Source organism: Apaloderma vittatum, unplaced genomic scaffold (genome assembly GCF_000703405.1).
Source record: "Apaloderma vittatum isolate BGI_N311 unplaced genomic scaffold, ASM70340v1 scaffold7809, whole genome shotgun sequence".
Taxonomy (NCBI): Eukaryota; Metazoa; Chordata; class Aves; order Trogoniformes; family Trogonidae; genus Apaloderma; species Apaloderma vittatum.
In genome coordinates this window covers 91,636-112,859 of record NW_009736935.1, presented here as the reverse complement: position 1 = coordinate 112,859, position 21,224 = coordinate 91,636, and the positions used below count along the sequence as shown (strand labels likewise).

At 38.9% G+C, this 21,224-nt stretch overlaps 1 protein-coding gene across 1 annotated transcript in view; it reads right to left on the bottom strand.

Annotated features, from left to right (window-relative positions):
- Window positions 1–21,224, bottom strand: part of RASGRF2 (Ras protein-specific guanine nucleotide-releasing factor 2) — a gene marked incomplete at its 5' end in the record, with an annotated part of 82,995 nt that overhangs the window by 10,950 nt on the left and 50,821 nt on the right. Inside the window, 2 exons of the mRNA XM_009877143.1 lie at window positions 7,246–7,358; window positions 18,257–18,363. Coding sequence (XP_009875445.1) covers window positions 7,246–7,358; window positions 18,257–18,363 — 220 coding nt within the window. The remainder of the gene's footprint in view (window positions 1–7,245; window positions 7,359–18,256; window positions 18,364–21,224) is intronic.

Genomic DNA, 21,224 nt, shown 5'->3' with positions numbered 1-21,224 from the left:
TATTGAATTTCATGGAGCTGGCCTTGGCCCAGTGATCCAGCCTGTCCAGATCCCTCTGGAGAGCCTCCCTACCCTCAAGCAGATCGACACTTCCACCCAGCTTGGTGTCATCTGCAAACTTACTGAGGGTGCACTCCATCCCCTCACCCAGATCACGGATGAAAATGTTAAACAGGAGTGACCCCAGTACTGAGCCCTGGGGAACACCACTTGTGACCGCCACCAACTGGATTTAACTTAATTGATCACAACTCTTTGGACCTGGCCATCCAATCAGTTTTCTATGCAGCAAAACGTATGCCTGTCCAAGCCAAGAGCCATCAGTTTCTCTAGGAGAATGCTGTGGGCAACTGTGTCAAATGCCTTCCTGAAGTCCAGGTAGACAACATCCACAGCCTTCCCTTCATCCAACAACAGCCTTTCCTTTATCCATTCATGCCTGACCAGACCAAATATTAGAATAATTTTCTAGCAGAAAATACTAACATCTGTCTCCTCATTCCTTTACAGTACATAAAATACTTTAAAAATATTTTGAAGGCCGGTGTAAGTTACAGAGCCTGAAATGTATTGTGTGGTGACACATATGACAGAAAAATGACAACCCATCAAATTTTGACCACTGCATATCCCTGGACTTCCTATATATTTATTCTGAGGAAGAAAAAGGAGGAACAGTTTCTTTAACCACCCTTTTTTTCTCCAGATAGGACTAGTTATCAAAGTTAGTCACTGCTCTTCAGTCTGAGCTTTACAGCTTCCTGCTTCACCATGAATGAAATTTTACCTAGATTTCAGGGGTTTAGTAAACAAGGCTGATAAAATCTCAAGCAAGATATACTTTAGCATGTCTGCCTAGCTTTCAGAACAGATATTGAATAAAAAGAGAAAAAGCTTTCTTTTTACCCTGCAGAGAAAACCTGTCAGTCCATTCAACAAAGATCTCATCAAACAAGAAATACCAGCTGTTCTGTCTGATGACTCAAGAAGGCATGAAGCAGCTCAGCATCTCTCATAAACACTTGCTATTCATATTCTATACAGAGTATTTTTCCAGAGCTGACCATAATATCTGCAGAATACAAACTAACCTTTCCTCTTCCTCTAATCTCTGCTAACAAAGCGACTGATTTTCCAAGAAATTTATATGCACATATGTGTACATACACCCAAAGGCTGGGTCAATTTGTAAAAAGAGACGTTTGTACGCAGTATCCTCCAAGGACAGAGGCCATTGAATATACCTGTACGTAGGCTCAGAAGAAATGAACCTTTTTTCAAAGGTGTTTGAAGATTGAATTCATAATAAATTATTTTTCTAACCTCATTCTGAATTCCTCTGCTTTTCAGAGTTGAGAGTAGACTACAAAAACTGAAATTCAGGGAAGCTGAGACCTACCATGATGTTGACTGGCAAACCATAATTCTGATAGACTACATGTTTTGATATGCCAAGGCCTTTTGAATATAAAAGCCATCACCAAGCATTTCTTCAGAGCAACTAAAAAGCCTATTTTATGACACTCACCTAGCAACTGGGTGCATGACTGTTTTCATAAGGGGTATGTCAACTGGCTTACCCTTCCTACCCATTTCCATCCTGTCACAGAGAAACCTTTGAATGAAAGTTTCATCAAAAATTCCTGTTATGACAAATCTATGCTTTCACATAAAAAAATATGCTGTCAAAAATCTTCAAACAAATTGATCTCTAATAACAGTAAAAAGCTCTTCATTTCTAGGTGGGTAATTTATATTCCTCCTCTAAGTAATATTAGATGAAAGCCCTCCATCTATGTCGCGGGTTAGGGTGGGATCAGCCACTAACATGGACAGACGCTCTCTAACCCCCTCTTCCCTCCGCCCAAAATGGGAAGAGAAATGGGAATGAGGCAGAGAGACTTAAGGGTTAGAGAAGAAAAACTAGAACAGCTTTAATGAAACAATAGAAATAATAGTGGAATGATAAAAGTAAAGAACTATATACAACTATAGATAGTAGCCCGATATCAAACCCGACTCCCTTCCCCGATATCAATCCCCACTGATGCTGCAGAGCAGGAGGCACTGGGGCAGCCCCAGGCTCAGCAGCGGCGGGAGATGGATACAGGGAGCTGGATTTGGGAACTCAGGATCCGGATCAAAAGCAGGAGATTGGACAGAGTCCTCCCTGGACACCGGCCATTGCAGGAAAGGGCAAAGAAGGAAGAGAAAAAGGACAGAAACTCTCGTGATCACTCAATTTATACTAAATATGATGTATATGGGATGGAATACTCTCGATGGTCACCTGTCCTGTCTATTACCCCCCGGAGGTGCAACCTTTTACTTCCTTGTGACCCCTCTCACTACCTGGCACCCCCAGCGTGGCACACAAGAGCCAGCAGTGGCCTTGGTCACTGTAGGAATAAGTATCAGCAAGAGCCTTTCTGCATCCCAGTGCCAGGCAGTGACTGCAAACATCAGGTGTTATCACTGCCAGTAGCACACACTGCACAAACATGCTGCTGACTTCAGAAAGCACAGCCTTTTAGAAGAGACTAAACTGAAAATTAAAAATCACTAAACAGGACTGGGTTTTTAGCTAAACCCAGGACAATCTAGAAGAAAACCAAGAAGATGGCATCTTTCTAAGGAGATGAGTGAGATGAGTATGTGGTGGTCATGGACTGAGCAGCATTCCTCTAAACACTGGTACACAAATCAAAAAAAAGAACACAGTGCCGGGGGGCACCTCCACACATTTCAGCAACAAGACTCTAGATACATTTAGAACATCCAGGGTGTGATTCACATCCTCCAAAGTCACTGCCTGTGTTCTGTAATTGTCTGAGAAAGTAAGGCTTCTCTGAAGTGTGCCTAACCTTAGAAAATTTTGATGGACAGAGTCTTCTTGCCAGGCAGTGACATTAGAAGGAGCATTTACATAGCCATGTACAGTTTGTTACATTGTTAGATGCTTCGGTTAGACACAATGGGTTCCACCAAAGCATTTTTTTCTAAGTCAGAGAGGAAATCCCTTATACCTCAACCCTGTCATTATAAACCTATAGACAGTCAAGGTACTCATCAAATAATTTTATTCCATTACAGGCCTTCTCTTAATGTTTAGAACATTGACTCTGATATGCCATTATGGGAAATCACAGAAAATCTGCAATCTGATTCAGAAAAAAATTAATCAGAGAGATACACTGGTGTAGAACATGGTGTCTTTTCACAATGTCTTGGCTGGTATGGGAGCATTTGCTTAAAGCTTAGCAGTTCTTAGTCAAGAGGAACATAGCCTTGGTTCTCCCTACTACAATAAATAGTAATCTTCAGAGACAAGTAATAGAACTATCCCAGCTTAGAGAAGAGCATGTTCAGTGTTTGCTTCCACAACCAGCCATGGCACCATGGAGGCACCAGGCAAAGAACTGTTTCCATGTCATCATATCCTCTGTATGCATTAGAATCATTACCTTTGTTTTTTGTGCAAATCTAGAAAAAAAAAATTTCTTCTGGCACTAGAAACCTGGTTGACCACTCAGTTTTTACAATTGTATTGTCAGAAAGGATGCAGGCATGTGGATATTGTCTCTTCTGTTGATTTCTCATTCTTCATGTAATTAGTTTCAGAACTGAACAAGGACCTTTCAACCTGCCACAAAAGCTAAACCCTCCTGACAGAAACTGCTCTTTAGTTTTAAATTTTCGATTATTAAAAATTAAAATTTTCAAAGAGCAGTCCAGAATTGGTTCCACCTCTGAAGCCACTAGCTGAGACCTTGGAGGATGGGAGTGACTCCTGCTTGATGCCTCAGTACCTGAGATGGTTCCTGAGGCAGCCAGAAGCACCTGTTTACAGACTCCAGGGGGACAGCAAGTCACTGCTTAGGACTAGCAAGTTGATCAGGTTTTTTTAAAATTTACGAATATTCCTATTTTAATAACATGCAATAAAAATGAAAGCTTGTGGAAGAGTAAAGGAATTTGCACCTCTCTGTCCCTACCACAGATATAGAGGTACACACAAACAACTGCACAGATTCAACTGCACACATTCAACTGCAGATAATTGCTTAAGTGCTATAATCTCCTCTTCTCAATTAACTGTACAGCCTTGCTAGTTTCAGGAGTAACTATGATGTTTTAAAGCTTGTAAACCACTCTTAATTATCAGACAACCCATTTTCCTGAGGTGATTTAAGAACTAGAGCTTCTCCTTTCAGCGCAAGAGTGAGATGTATGACACATTTGTGTATTTCACCTCAGGTGATGTTTTTGCCCTAAATCAGAATTGCCACAACACTCTCTTTCTCATGACGTTACTGAAGCAGTTCCCACACCCGGAGAATTAATTTCTCCTTACCAGTTGACTGTTAACAAATTTGACATGCCTAGCGAATAATTCCCTCCTGTGTAGCTGGAGAATGAGCTCAAATGCTTCAGATTACAGATTTGCTCAGTGCAAGACTTTGGGGCAGTTTGTTTTATGAGAACATTTTTAACCAGGAGAGTACATCTTGATGTCCTGTTGACAGCAGCTTAACAACAGTTTAAATTATGGAAGTTGTATTTATGCAGCAGCTTCTATCTGAAAGTTTATTTATGCCACAACTCTTATTTGAAAGTCTATGGGCAGTTTGTGTATATAATAAAGATACAGATAGGACACAGGAGTAATTTTACCTGCTACTGAAATAGGGTTGCTATTGAAAATGGAACATAGCAGTTTTTCGAACCCTTGGGGCAGCAATACTGTGTCACTGATGCATATTTGACTTAATGTTGAAATTGTATGGAAATTTATTTTAAATTTAAATAGTATTGGAATATTTAACATATAAGTTGTCCAGCATGCATACATGTTAGCAGCTTTTCCAGTCTTGAAAAGCAATACAGAATTATTCAAAACCAATGTCAGCTGAGGCTTAAATTTCATGCCTCATTTTGAACAAGATGGGACATTCATGCAGCATTCAGTTAAAAGGACTAGTCCTGCATGCCAATCCACCAATGGCTTTTTGTCCAGTTGTAGTTTGTGAGGTATAAGCCAGTACTTACAACTCTGTATGACCAAATCGACAATCAAACTATGTTGTTTGAAAAATCTGGCAGGTTCAACAATTAAGGCACACATCTGCAAAACCTGATGAAAGACGACTTGGCTGAGGACAGTATCTCAGCAAATCTTCATTCTCTACCTGTTTCCAGAAAAAACTCCCAACTGAGAACATGGGCAGGTCATTTAAATTATGCTTTATGTGCCTGCTTGTAAAGCGCCATAATCTTTTCCAGAAATACCGTGAGGACAATGACTATGAAAGAAGGATTTTAAAAAAAGCCATCTGTTATTACAAAATATTTCAGATGAGGTAACTGCCCAGAGAAGCGCCTCCCTGGCAGTGTTCAAGGCCAGGCTGGATGGGGCTTTGAGCAACCTGGTCTGGTGGGAGGTGTCCCTGCCCATGGCAGGGAGGTTGGAACTAGATGAGCTTTAAGGTCCCTTCCAAACTAAAACATTTAATGACTGTATGATCCTAATTTTTATTTAATTTTTAGTTCAACTTTTGTGCCTACATTTTTTCATTTTTACTGAAACTTTATTTTCAACTATTGTTTTATCTCACTATTTTCTTTTGCTTTTTCTTTTCCTTATTTCTCAGTTTTTAACAATTTGTCTTTTTCAGAATTTTCACTTCTTACAGAATTTAATTTTTTTCTTCCCAAAAGAAATACAGTGTGAAAATTCACAGAATGGTCAAAAATGCAGTCTGAATTTTTGAAAAATTCTGAAAAGTTTTTAATGGAAATATCTAATTAACTGTATTCACTAATATATGCAGTGTGCTCAGATACTACATCAGTATGTGCTAGAAGGGAAGAGAGGACAAACAATACCTACCATTTCATAGAACAGTAGTAAAAGAATGGGGGGTACACATAGTTACCAAGGTCCATTTTTGCCGTGCAACAGCTAATGGAAATTTGCTAACTGGAAACTGTATACAGGAAATTGCTAACACATCTGTATGTCAAAAGACTATAAAACTATGCCATTACTCTGCCAACAGCCAATCCAAGTTTATTTTCTTATATTTTCTTAAGAAGCTAAATAGCTTAAGGTAAGTTTTCCCATCATGAGCAATCTGACAGAACTTGTGCTGCACACATATTATTAAAACCCGTTATCCTAGTCCTTTTTGCTCTTCTTCCCTGTATTTCTTCTAAGGAAGCACATGAAACAAACTTGCTATTTTTATTTGAAATACTGTACATGCAGTATTACTAAAAAGGAAGTTTATTTTTATTTATGTAAAAATTAACTAGTATTTCACTTACATGAAGTAATTTTTGTTTCTTAGCCTCTGTTTGACTTTTTTACCCCCCAAGTGAACAACTTTCCCCTCATTTTTTTCATGGAAGTGTCTGATGGGGAAACCTGTCAAATGGTCTTGGAAAATTCAGACCTCTGCATTTATTTCACCTGTACTCTAAGACATTCTAAAGCATTCTATAGATTTATCTGTGTTTTTTCATCATATCTTATTTTAACCACTGTTTTAACAACTACCCATTCTTTGAATGTTTACTAATCTACAGTAATGTAGAACAACTTGCATGACAATTAGTGGGTATAAAATGTTTGCACTCAGTAGAGGGAATTATTTTCACTGATAAAAACGTATAAAGATTTGTCTTTTTTGGCATGACTAAACACTCAACTCTGTAATACCAACCCTAAGTAACAAAATAAAGTGTTCCCACGCTAATGTAAATAGTCGCGGTTATGCAGAAGTTTAAACGTCTTTTATGTCATGGTACTAACTAAACAAGAATTCCTCTCTGCAGACCATTCAAAGAGTTTTGGAAACGGTGTCAACTCAAAGCAAGACGCAGTCATGGCCTTGTTAGGATGTCATGACATGTCAGGCTATCATCGTGAGCTCAGCAGAGAGGATGCCTCATTACCAAGGCAGAAGTTCCTCAACATATCAAGGTGAGTGGTCTCGTTGCTTTACCGTGCAGCACTCTGCTGCATAAAGACTGAACCCATGGCTGCCAGCTGTTCTTCAGCAAAATTTTCTAATACAGGTATTTTTATGAATGGAACCTGGTTTATAGCTTATAAAACACTTATTAATATTTCAAAATTAAATACTGGAGAAAAAACAAGCCCTGTGAATTCTTATGATACATGATCCACTAACTATTTCACATGCTATAGCTAGCGCACTTTATTATTAAAAACATATTTACCTCAGTATGTTTGCAGTAGCTTTCCTTTCTTGTGGCAGAAGGTCGGGGTCTCTCAAAACTTCTTCCAGCAAATTTAACACATTCATTTTCAGCTCATTGTTCAGTTCAAAATCCTACAAAGGAAAACGATTTTACTCCCTTTTGTCTTAACGATGTAGACCAAATACCAGAAAGGGTACAGTTTTGTGGGTTTTGCACTTCTTTTTATTAATTTTTTTTTGCTGTTAGGTTTGAAAATGCCTAGAGAAACTTAGAAAACCTGTTGTAGTGGGCAGGCCACAAAAGTAGGAGCCCTGAAAGGCTTTAATTTATCTCCTTTCATCTTCTGCATGGAAATGGGCAAATCACTTAATCTTTCTCTCCTGAAGGAAAAACTGGATCTCACCACTACCCACAAAATACTATACCCTCTCTTCTCCTGTAAAAACCATAAAAGCAGAAAAACAGTTTAGTCACAATACCGAAAACACTGCCTAGCAAGGCTGTGTGCTTTCTTTTTCACTGTTTTCTTGAGTTTCTCTGTTTATCTGCCTGCCATTCTGGTACTTCTTATCTCATATTCACCCTTTCGGAAAGGTCTGCTTTTTGCTCCATGTAGTGGAGTACTTAACCTAATAAGCTCAATATATCAAACTAGTGCTCTCTGGCACTGCACTTAAGAGCTTCGTCATTTGAATTACTTCTGAGACAGACTGATACCAGGCACAGGACTGCAATTCGAGAACAGGAGCACAGAGCAACCATTTCTGTTGATCTCTGATATTGGAGAAAATAGAACAACGCATGAGCATTAAAGTGGGAACTTACAGGCAAGTCTTGGAGTAGACTCCAAACGTGATGGCATTTAGCTCAAAGGTAGCATTTCAATAAGAAAACTCAACCCAGAACTTTCAGTCACCTAGTGCATTGTAGATCTTCCCTGATAACCTGCAGTTACTTGCAAGCAGGATGATGTTTGTGGCAAGCTCCTGCTTGTTTCCATGGGAACAGAAGCCACAAAATTACTGAAAATGGGAAATATTTGGCACCTCTGAGCAAGAGCTGTGTATTTCTTTTTCCCAATGAACCAGCTACAATCTATTGTGACAGGCTTCTAAATTGACAGGATTTCTGGAGATGCATGCCTCTGGGGAGAACCAGCCCTGGTAAAGACACACATCCTTACACTATGGCTTTTACTTGAGGGTATGTGCAAGCATCAGAGTGCACCCAAAGTCACAAAGGAAAGTGTCATTTAATTCAGAAAAGGGATGAAATACTTAAGACAAGGAGGCGAATGCATGTTCATTAAAGAAGTTGGTGTCCTAGCCACATTTATAGCACTTTTTGAGAAAGCTTACTGCTCAAAATTTCAGCACTCAGAAACACTCTGCTGCTGCCTGCGAGCAATGCCCTGGGCATTTACCCCCTGTTACAAGCATGCCCTTTTCATGCTTCAGAAATCTCACCTTGTCCACAACTAATTCATATTTTGAAACTCTGTTGTGTAATTTTTTGCGATGTTTGTCTGTATTAGAAGATGCCAGATAACAGGAAGCCAGGAGCTATTAACCTTTGGATGGGGCGTCAGACATATACTTCAAAGCCAAGTAAAAACTTATTCTGGGTACTGTGTTTGTTTTATAAAATACATTTTCTACAGCCATTGTTCAAAATGCCTTTAGGCTATTTTAGCCTGTTTGCAAAAGAAGAGAGCAATTTTTACTTATTTATTTAGGGTACAGAACTGGGACTAGTAAGTGAAAGCATGAGGAATGTAGCTAAACTACACGGGAGGACTCTTAACTTCAGTGATTTTTGAAAGAAAACTATTTGGAATATGAAACTATCACAATTTGGCTAAAGGAGAAACTTTGACTCTGCATAAGTTTAAGCAACCAGTATAATAAGTATCAGTATTGTCTGCCCTATAACTCGATGGTGAACAGCATATAAAAGAAGTTGGTATCTTCACCGTAAACAAACAGAAAAATAAGAGCTCACAAATCTAACATCCCAATTTAGCATGTTGGGTAAAATTCTCTACCTGCCACTGTAAATGGGCAGATCACAACATGATCAGGATTTTATCTCCAGGTATGTTTTTCAAACCATACTTGGTTGCTTATTTTCATTACATGATTATTTTTCTCAAGAGGTCTGGCTTTATTGCAACTAAATTTATTACCAAAAAAAGTCTAGATTTTTAAAAGTTACTTCCTTTATAAGATAGGGAAGCCTCACCTATGAGTATCGGAATCAGCAACACCAAAGCATTTCTAGGTTTTGCATGTTTACAAGCTAATTCTTATAAGTAATGAGAATTAATACATTTTAATACATTTTATTTTAACAGCAAACATGTTGACTAGTCTTCACAAGATAGTAGTCCTGGAATTGCTGGGGAAACTTGTATAGTCGGCAAGCTACCTAAGTGCTTAGTTCCTAGTGCTAGGGCTATCGTCCACTTCAATTACACTGGCTTTGGAAGAAACTTCATAGTGGAAAAATCCACTTCTGTAACCTCAGAAAAACAGGAAGTCCTAGATCCTTTTTCAGCACAGCCAGCCCAAACTACTGTGGATGATGGGGACTGATTAGGGATCACAGGCAGAGGATGGGCTGGTTTGTGTGACTCCCTCGGTCCCACCTGCTGTCACACCTCCATGCCAGCCTGACCACAGCTAGAAGATGTCACTTCAGAGCACAGCCCTCCCACAGGGCAGACCGGGCCCTTGTGTCCATGTAATTTCTGCAGCTGTTGTCTTGCTGCCCAAAATATCTTTTTTTATGCCTGGAGCTATTCTGTTTTTATAGCAATGTGCCAGCTGCTTCTTACAATGGGAGAAGGGAAAAAAAAAAAAAAAGAAAAAGGTAGGATTCAGGAGAAAACTGGAGACTTAATGTATCTTGCTTTCGAAGTTCATGATCTAGGGGGATTGAGATTCCAGTGTGATGGGCAATTTATTAAAAAATCTAGGGAAATCATTGCACTTGTGTATGTAAATGTGCCTAGCTCTATGTAGAAAAGTTAACATGAAGATTATACAAACACCAAAATACTTAGCAACCAATTCCAAATATAATTTATAGATCAATAACCATAAATACACATAGGTTACATATATCTGTATTATGGGCATTATATATGAATATATATTAGTATATTACATAAGGATATTGTATCCATTTACAGCATAAGCACATATAGATCTGCATGTAGATATATGCAGGTCTAGATAAATTGCATCTCTATATCATTTTAGACCACTTTCGTGACATTTTTATCTCTTGTACCACCCATTAATACATTTAATTATCTCTTCCAGCCATTGGAAGGATCACAAAAAGACCCACAAGAAGTTCCACCTCAACATGAGGAGAAACTTTTTCCCTGTGAGGGTGACAGAGCCCTGGCCCAGGCTGCCCAGGGAGGTTGTGGAGTCTCCTCCTCTGGAGACATTCAAAATCTGACTGGATGCGTTCCTGTGTGGCTTCCCTTTGGGATCCAGCCTTGCAGAGTGGTTGGACTAGATGATCTCTAGAGGCGCCTTCCAACCCCGAACATTCCGTGACCCTGCCACCATCCTCAGCAGTGAAGGCTGGCAAGCCTGAGTACACCTGCTACACTGGCTCACATATAAATTGCTGGATGTGTTAGACTAGCCTAACATTCAAAAAGACTTCTAGTTGAAATTTATATCTCACAGAAGGAATACAGTCACTTAGACACTCAATTTTCTAGCAGGCACATTTCAATTTGACAGTGGTCTAATCCTTCATGAGAGGCCACACAACTATATTATATTTTAAAGTCCACAGTAGCCTAAAGGATTTGCAGGTCTTATTCCTATTTTCATTTGACTTAAGCAGAGAGATTAGCTAAGATTTCCAAGCAAAACTTGAACTTTTATTTTAAGTCCATTGCTGTCAGTAATGGGAAAATATATTTCTTCTCTATTTATTTAATATCTATACTGCAAAACCACATATGAGATGTGCAGATAGCAAAAAAATGACAATTGATGAGTTAAGCAGAAGGTCTGCCCTGGAGTCACCTAGGATTAGAATAGGATATATGAAGATCCTAACCAATAAAAAGTACCGGGCTCCCAGTTCAGCATCACTTAATGAAGTTTCCAGCAATAGAAGAGACTGCAGCAACAGAGAGATGTGTATTAATTTTTACGCCACCCACCTGCAGTATGAAAGCAAAAGCCTCCTTTGTAGCTACAGAGCACTAAAGTCAGCATAATTAGATTTTAAGTAGACTCACAGCCAGCCTGTTGGTCTCTAATATGCATAGGATTAGACAGCAGTGATCTCTTTATGAAGTGCAAGCACATTCCCTTGCCAGGAGGAGGAGGAGGAGCTAGAAAAGCTGTACTGCAGTGTGAGAAGTGCTTCAGAAGCAATCTATTCCAGCTCAGTAAAAAAATCAAAAACCCAAAACCCAAACCAAAACAAAAAAAAAAAGAGAGAAAAAAAGAGAGAAAGTAAAAAAAGAATAAGAGGGGATGATGGATTTGAGATCTCTAGCCAGAAGAAAACAGACTGCAACAGACGCAGCAGAAAGCAAGAAGAAAACTTAGCTATGCTGGTGAAGTACAAGCAGAAATATATAGATTTGCTATCAGTGATTTATACAGAGAATATAGTTTTCAAGTTTCGACATGGGCCAAGTGAAACCCCAAAAGCTTTTCATCCCCTCTTTCTTATAATCTTTGCAAGTGAAAGGAAACAGACTTCATTTAAACAATGTGAGGAAACATTGAGTAACTCAGACAAGTTCTCAGGGAGCTAAAACCTGAGAATCTATTTTATATTTGAGTACATCGGGAATAAGGACTACAGAAAATACTGGAGGGAGAAAAGGAAGGGGCAGGAAGGGAGAGAGATCTACTGAAAGACTGTTGACAAGGAATTTGTTGTATTTTTAAATAGATGGGTTTTGCCCTACAATTTTAACATATCTGCTCTCATGCCAAAGTGTAAACAGATAATTATTGCAATGGCATCAGTGCAGTGACTCTTAATCTTGTACACAGCAGATCAAATTCTATCAGAATTAACTGAAGTTATTCCAGTGTGGCAGTCCTCTACAACAATATTTAATTTTCCAGAATAAAAGTACACTTCAAATATCACATACAATTGCACTGAAGGAAGTGTTTATAAATCCACCTGCAACAAAACATTTACACATGTGGAAGGCAGAAACAAAAGATATTACAACTGGCTATCAGGAAAATTCATCCCTGTACTTGAAGTAAGTCTAGCTTACTTAAAGAAGCAAGCAAAAGACAATAGCTTTGTCTAATTTCAAGTACAAAGAAACTGTCATAATTTTGGGAAGGGTGCCAGTCCTCATTCTGGAGTACCAGCATTACTCTGTCACTCCTGATGGAATTTAATCAGTTGGGATTTTTTAAAGCATAAGCTATGTTAATAGCAGAACTGAGTTATTCTCAGCACATACAATACAAAACTCTCCTTAACCAAGCAGTGGGTCACCCTGCAGTGCAAAAAAATGTTGAAAGAAGAATTTCGCTGTTACGTATTGTCAGATTAAAGCATTCAAACCTACAAGAAATGTGACATCTCTGCCTGTAAGTCCTGGGATGTGGTTTGCTCACGAGCTTTGCAGAAAGACCTCAGTGAAGAAGGACCTGTCAGGCTCCAGCAGAAGTGGGTGCAGGCTACTGCTAATTAGTTTGACTGACGGCAAGCTTGGCTACCATCCTGGGGGTGACTCACGCTCCCTGAAGGGTCATGGCATAGCAAACCCTTACACTCCTGTGACGTTTGGACAGAGTATAGCAGCAATTAAGTGCATTACTATTTCATGCATAACTGTATTCTGCAAAGGGCATAAGTTTATGCAAACTGGATTTCTTCCCTAAGTGACCAACGGCATGCTGGAAGGCTCACTCAGGGTTCCCTTGTTCTGCCCCACTCTGGGGCAGCCTCTCTGTTTCTTCAGTTCACAGTTTATATCATGACATGTTTATTTCAGAATGAACCCCTGAAATTTCCTTGCAGAGGCCACAGATCCATGGGTTTTATTTGAAATGCAGTTAAAATATACCACATCGTACTATCATATGGTACATGTGGCAAAGGCGTGATTTGTTCACATTTCTACAATACATGTACTGTAAGTTTGCCAGGCATCATATTTATTACTTTATTACTTTATGCCTTTAAACATAAGGCAAGTAGGGCTTACTTTCATCTTATCTTTTATGCTAATGCGCTAAATGGAATTGGCCGATTCACGTGCACGAAAACTGTTTTTAACTAACTGAAACCATCTTTGCTTGGACAATTCTCTGTATACACATGTCCTCCATAATCCCTAAGTGCTATCAGTAACTACATCTGCAAAATCTTCTGTTGAAAACCCAACACAGCATCATCAGTATGAGCAAGAGCGTGATTTGCAGTAGATTATTTCACAGCTGGAGCAAGACAGGCATTGGGCATGGGATCATGACCTATACTCTCAAAATTCAAGCCATAATCTGCTCCCCAGCTCTTGTGGTAACTTCATAACTCACTGATGCTCTCCGGGCAGCCACTTAGAGACAGACAGGATTTGCCAACTCATTCCAGCTGAGATCGTCAAAGAAGCAAACAAGAACAAGCACCCAGCTGTCATTCAAAACCCGGAAGTCTGGAGAAGCCAGCCTCTCTTTCTTGATCAGCAGATGCGAAAGCTTACTCTTTGGACAAGCTCTGTTTCAATCTGCTTGCCACTGAAGCAGCAGTTTGATTTTGTAATGTGAAGTGTTTAGATAAAAAACAAGAAAGTACTGTTAAACAAAGGAAACAAGGCTGCAAGACCTCACTAGGATAATGAAAATCATACCAAGACTTTCTCCTCTTGGCCTCCTTTTCCCTTCCTATTTTTCCGTCTATGCAGGAGTCAGTGGGAGTTTTATCCTCACAAGCCCTTTCTAATCCCATCAATGCTCTTATCTTCACAATGACTGTCTGCCTCGTCATTTTTGTTTTCATTGTTTACAACAGAAGAATCCTACGCCATTCTTTTTAATTATATTTTATGAACAAAATATAAACATGAGCATTCTGCTGTTATTTTGGGCAAAAATAAAGCTTTGTTGGCTTGTAGGTGGCTGAATAATAAAGAGAAAGTGTAAGGAGAAAAAAAAAGAGGAGAGATAGGGAATGGAAAGGAAAAAAAAAAGCAAATAAAAAAGCTGGAGAACCTAAACAAGCCATCTTTCATACTGTGCTGGTTTTGGCTGATCAGCAATATGGGTTTGATTCCTCTTACTCAGTGTGGTAAAACCAAAAAGTATATGTCGTGAGGATTTTTTTTCAAATTTTCATCTGACATCCTGGAGATATTAATTAGTTCCTTCTGCCCTCCTGAAAGGGCTAAAGATTTGGCATTACCATTACATGTTTACATGGAATTTAAGTGAAGCTCCTACAGTGTTTGACCCAAGATTTAAAAATAATGGATCCTTTTTCTAAACATTGTTTAGTATGATTTTAAGATAACAAAACCACTTTATGAAAGCACATCCTCACTGAATAGGCTGAATTTTAATGATTCTGTTTTCTGGCCACAGACAAGTTTATACAATAAATATTGTCTGTGTTCAGATAAATTTTAAAAAACCCCACATGCTTTAAAATATCCCCAACCCTAAACAACCCACAAGTGTGGTTTTGACACAGTTGCACGATACTGTGGGAAGGTAATCCATTCCATGGCCTGCCAGAGGAAAGACCCTCCAAACCCTGGTCAAGCATTTGCTAGAGAAAAGTGAGAAAATGCAAGTCTCTGAACCATTTGTTTGCAGAATTCCACTATCCCTCAATTCATTCACTGACCCTGATGCACATTATTATATGCTTGAAGGCAGCACACCGAAGCAAGCCAAAGGGATGCAGAGGGAAGAACAGAGCATAGGGAATAACTAAGTGGGACGATATATGCAAGAGCACTTTTAACAGATGGTCGCACGTTAGTCTTTTTACGTTGCACATGTTTCCCAACACAGCACACTCACATGGGACTGTGCAGCACCTGTTGTGCTCTGGGCACCAAAGCGCCATAAATCAGTACAATGATTTAGGCAGACAAATAACTTGTAGAGAATCGACTGTCACTGGTGGATGAGCGAGCACCAAGACAGTGTTAGTTATGCTGCAGGGTTATTCACATGCTGCAACACCATAAGCATCTTGCACCCTAAAAAGATAACTAAAGCAAGCCTCACAGTTAACCCATGTAAGTCTTTGCTTCTCTTTGCATCTAGTAACAAGCAAATGGCATTTTGGCAGAGTATAGTGGTGCAGGTTAGCAATGACCACAAAGACCTCAGGCAGATCACAAGAAGAATGGTCTGTCAGACAGTGGGGATAGATTCTCCCACAGAGGACAGAAATGGTGTATTTGGTGCTGGGAGTTTTTGCAGCAAAAGCAAATACAAAGCCAAGCGGAGAGAAGACAGTGTCAGCAAAGCACAGTGAATTGCATGTTTATCTTTGCAAATATCAACTTATTTTTTTAACTCTTTTTTTTTTAAAAGAATAAAACATGTACTTGGCTATTTATGAAGGTGAAGGATGTCTCAAATGCATAAGTGGCCAGAAAACAATCTAAATAGCTTAAAATGTAATAAATTTTTTGGCAGCTCTGTTGATCTTGTAGAATTTTAATGCTTACATTGTTATGTCATTATGGAAATCTAATAAGCATTTCTTCACCAGGTGGCTAAGGGTTCTCTGGCTTGCAGTGTGCGTTGCTATTGTAAAATGAAGCTCTGAGCTACTGCTCTCCCAGGGCTATGCATTTTTACTGCCAACATTTCATACTATTTGGCCAGACAGTAATTCTTCACTTATGTTCCTTAAATCTGTCCTGTTTCATATTTTTTTAGCAGAAACTAGTCAGTCATTTCTGGTTTGCTTAGGTCTTCTCTCCTTTCTTTTCCCCTGGTCTCACAAGTAAACAACACAAAAAGCTGATTACATGCTCTTTTGCTGTAGTATTTGTTGCTTCCTGTGCCAAGCCCTTGCATTTTAAAATATTTGTTATGTTAGAACACTGGATAAGAGAGATAGAAGATTAAAGTCTGCCACCCTTGCCATAGAAAAATTAAAGACAGGGAGATACTAGGGAGTACAGGTAATAGCTTCCACTTTGAAAATGCAGTGTTGAACTATTACTCATTTTCTTTGTCCTCTTAACATTTTTGAAAGAACGCTGATGGTAAATATTATGCAAAAAGTAGGTGCAAAAGTATTCACAGAGTCACAGAATGTCAGGGGTTGGAAGGGACCTCTGGGGATCATCTAGTCCAGCCCCCCTGCCAGAGCAGGATCACCTACAGTAGGTCACACAGGAACACGTCCAGGTGGGTTTTGAATGTCTCCAGAGAAGGAGACTCCACAACCTCCCTGGGCAGCTTGTGCCAGGGCTCCGGCACCCTCACAGGGAAAAAGTTTCCCTGTCCTTCTTGAACTGAGTGGCCCAGAACTGGACACAATATTCCAGATGTGGCCTCACTAGGAAATATTCAGGAAATATTCAGGACAACATTATATATTTTCATATCAAAGCTACTTTTGAAACAGAAACAGAGAACACTTGTATTTTTAAGGAGAGAAAGTATACTTTTGGTAAAGTGCTACAATGACAGAAGATGCCTGTGCTCTTCACAGTTACTTTGTGTTTATGGTGATCATCTCAACTCAGTTAGAGTCAGTTCTAAAACCTAAACTTCAGTCTAATTAGTTGGACACCATTCCTTAATGGAGACAAAAGTCTGACAACTCCTAACATTCTCACAATCACATTAATTAGCCATCTTTTAATTAGTATAGAGCACCAACTCAACATGTAGCACTTACTTAATGCGAACTGTGGTAGGGACACAGTAAGCATGCAGAGTACACTGCCATAACACAGAAGAGTAGTAACAGACCTCCCATTACTGCTGCTCCCATTACAGCTCAAGATTTTGCCGTGCAATGATTTCTATTTAACAAGCACTCAAAGAAATCTTGGTGTGCATAGGTTGTTTCCAGTAACTCAGATCTCTCTTCCGGGCTGTTCAGCTTTTCAAACACAACAAATTTTCCCGCTTATGTACTTCTTACTGACTTCATCCTCTAGCATACTTAACTTCTATGAAAATTAAGGCCATTACATCCAAAAAAGGGAAATGAATTTGACACGCAACAGCTTGACATTGCTGTAGTTAGCTTTGCAATAAACTCTTTTTCAAGTGTTCTTGATTACGTTCTTGATTATGATTCAATGATTAACATGTAGTGACAAAGCAGTCCATAATTGCTGTGAAGAGCCATCTATCCAGATGTACAAAAATTATTCTCTTTCTCTCCCTCCTTCCTTCTTTACTTTCTTCTTTCTTTCTCTCCATTCTTTTTTCTCTCTCCACCTCCTTTGCTTATTTCAATAATATTCTGGAGATCTTCTACAGGCCTGCCAAAATCTTCCAACATTTGAAATTCTACTAGCTACCTGAATTTATTTTTTGCCTTTCTCTGCCAGCACAGTTTTATGATTTTTTATCAGACCCTCAGTCTGTAGAGAGACCAAGACAAAGGACTGGTGACTCTTCCATATGTGATTCACAACAAGTAAATAAATAGCTGTATGTAAACACAAGTCAAAGTAACTGAACCAAGCTTCCTGTCCATGAACACTGACAATCTGAAATATTAATCCAGCCTGCTCATTGTGTATTTTGACACACATTACAGTAGCAAAGCTCTCATATGCAATGCTACCAGCAGTAATGTTGTAACTGAATGTTTTCAAGAGATCTTTGCAAGGTTAAATGAAGGATTCTTCACGTGCTTAACAATGTGTCTTTACAAGCTAATTTTCCATATTTTCTTTGCAGCACTGATTTTTCAGGCTGTTTGACTTCTGTGATGCTACACAGCAGCACTACCTGCAAATATTTTGTAGGGAGAACGTAGGTGTATTACAGATGGAGAGGAGAGGGTTGCAGTAAGAAAATACCTGAGAATGCTTGGAGACCCAGTGGCGCAGGACATTTAGGACACGATTTGTGGCTGCTCTCCGTATTATGAACTCTTTGTCGCACATACGTTCAGAATTGTTAAATCCTGTGCAGAGAAAAAACATTAAAGTTAATAGAGATAGCAAAAATTCAAATATGGTATGAATAGATTTGGCAAATTGAAAGCTCATAAAACATTTATATGTAATAAAAGGAAAGGCACCTATATAGACTTTCTAATATGACCATTTAAACTGCTGGAAGTCTGTAACATCAGTAGAACACAGACTTGCCCATCATAACTAAGACACACATCTCCTAGGGTCAGCATTCAGTTGTAGAAAGATGAAGCGTATTTGCCTGCATCACTAGCATCAAGGTAACCCTTCAGTATGGTAGAAAATAACAGCAAAAGGAGGACCAGACTTATTTATTTCTAATTAAGCAGATTACAGAAAGAAAGTGAGTATGAGTTAAAAAGTGGAAAGAGGTAAATTTCAGAAGTAGTAAAGAAATAGGGCAGGGTAATGGCTCAAACACAGATGAGAAGGTCAACACAAGAAACGTTCCTTCATAAGAGCAGTATTGTACAGTTTCTACTAGTCAACAGAGCCTGTTCAAATAAGTGGTGTGCTTTTTTTTACTACTGGGGTGACCGGAAAGTGGGAAGGTATACAGAAAACACATTTACAACCCCACCTGCCCAAAAACAGAGATTTCCCAACTGCAGCATTTCCCCACACATCTCACAAAGACAACCTTTTTTTTTAATTTAGCAATGTTTACTTATAACTAGGTATAAAAACAAACAAGAAGAGTTCCCTCCTACATTCACATTATTGCTTCCTTCTCATTCTGTGGTAGCTCCATCATAAATACAGTCTGAATGACAAAATAGTAATTATTCTAATTATAATAATAATTTTTAAAAAATTAATCCCCTAAATAACTCTGAAGATACACTCAAGAAGTTTACATTTTTCAAAGTTTCTGTTAGATTTGATCTTATACTGTGCTGCTTTCCATTTCACTCAGTGCTGAGTCCAGCGAATAACTGGAAAAGTCTTTCCATATGACCAGCACTTTACTTTTTTTTTTGGTATAAAAGCTGTTCTAAAGCCTGTGTATTATTATAAAAACCAAAGGCAGATTAAACTTCTATTTATTCTGTGAGAAACCCATTCTTAGAAGCTAGTATTAGTTTTGCTCTATTTTTATTTTTTATTTAAGACAATCTAAAAACTCCAAATTGCTGCTCTATATTTTTGGAAAGATAAGTAGTCTTATATTTTATACTGTGGGTTGGACCTCAAAACCTAGATCTATTTTCTATGATTATGTTTCATGTAAGTCTTTTAAACTATGGCATATTACACTGCAGTTGACACCTAAGATTCAGCATCAAATGAAGTTTCATATTAAAACATCTTCAGGAGTTTCACTGCCAATAAACAACTGAGGCTTTACTCAGTAAAAGGTAACATAAGCAACGCTTCGTCTGTAACTTTCTCTGCGTTTCGCAGTTAACCTCTTGCAGAACCAATTAGGCAAACACATTATAAACTGTTCAATTAGCCATTTAATTGCAGCACTAAAAGTCACAATGAATATTATATATTAAGGCAGTGGAGTCTTCATCAAAGTAACATTTAGGAAAACAAGTTCCAGTAAGCTGGAAGGAAAACAGAAAGAAGCCTACAGAGAGAGTTTTCAGTTAGCTGCAAAAAGAATGAAAAAAGCAAGAAAGGAAGAAAAGAAAACCTCCAGAGATCACTTCAGCAAGCTTCCATGGTCCTCAGAATTTCATAAATTTTTAAGCAGTAATTAGCTTGTTGCGGAGAATAAGCAACTTGTCCACTGAGATCTGCTTTCCCAGTACCTAATGTTGATGTCTCAAATCTATAAATTGAGATCTCCATTTTTTTAAGAAAAGAACTTAGCTAAACATAGATGCACATGGGAATTTAACTCTAAGTGGGTGATTTATTGTACACATTCAGGTACAAGACTTCAAACAACTAAATCAGAGAAATACATTTTTTTTCAAAATAAAACTGGAAATCTGTTACGTCCATTGTGACTGTGTCTTTAAACACCAAACAACTCAGAAAACCAAGATGCGTTTCTTTCTTTCTTTCTTTCTTTAACTCTGATTATACAGTCCCTAAATATCATTCCTGTCCGTGATTCATACTTTGAGGCATTCTGAGACATTCTATGGTTCTACGTAGGCTATAAATCTAGATGTATTGAAAGGTTAACAAAACAGAATCGTAAAACCATTTAGGGTGAAAAGGACCTTTAAGATCATCAAATCCAACTGTTAACCTAGAGCTGCCAGTCATCATCCCTCCAGGGATGATGACTTCACTACTTACCTGGGTAGCCTGTTCTACTGCCTAAAAACCCTTTCAGTGAAAATATTTCTCCCTAATACCCAATCTAAATATCCCCTGGCACAACTTGAGGTTCATTCTATGGATTGTTACTTGGAAGAACAGACCAACCCCCGGCTCACTACAACCTCCTTTCAGGTAGTTGTATGGAGCAAGAAGGTCTCGCCTTCCCTTTTCTCCAGGCTAAATGATCTCAGTTCCCTCAGCCACTCCTTATAAGACTTGTTCTCCAGAACTTTTACCAAATTCATTGCCCTTTTCTGGACATGCTCCAGCACCTCATTGTCTTTCTTGGCGTGAGGGGCCCAAAACTGAACACAGTGCTCAAGGTGTGGCCTCATCAGTGCAGAGTACAGGGCGACAATCTCTGCCCTGGTCCTGCTGGTCACGCTATTTCTGACCCAGGCCAGGATGCCATTGGCCTTCTTATCCCCCTGGGCACACTGCTGGGTCATGTTCAGTCGGCTGGCCACTAACAGCCCCAGATCCTCTTCAGCCTGGAAGCTTTCTAGCATCTCATCCCCAAGTCTGAGATGAAATTACATCTAGCTTGTTACCCAGAAGCAAATGC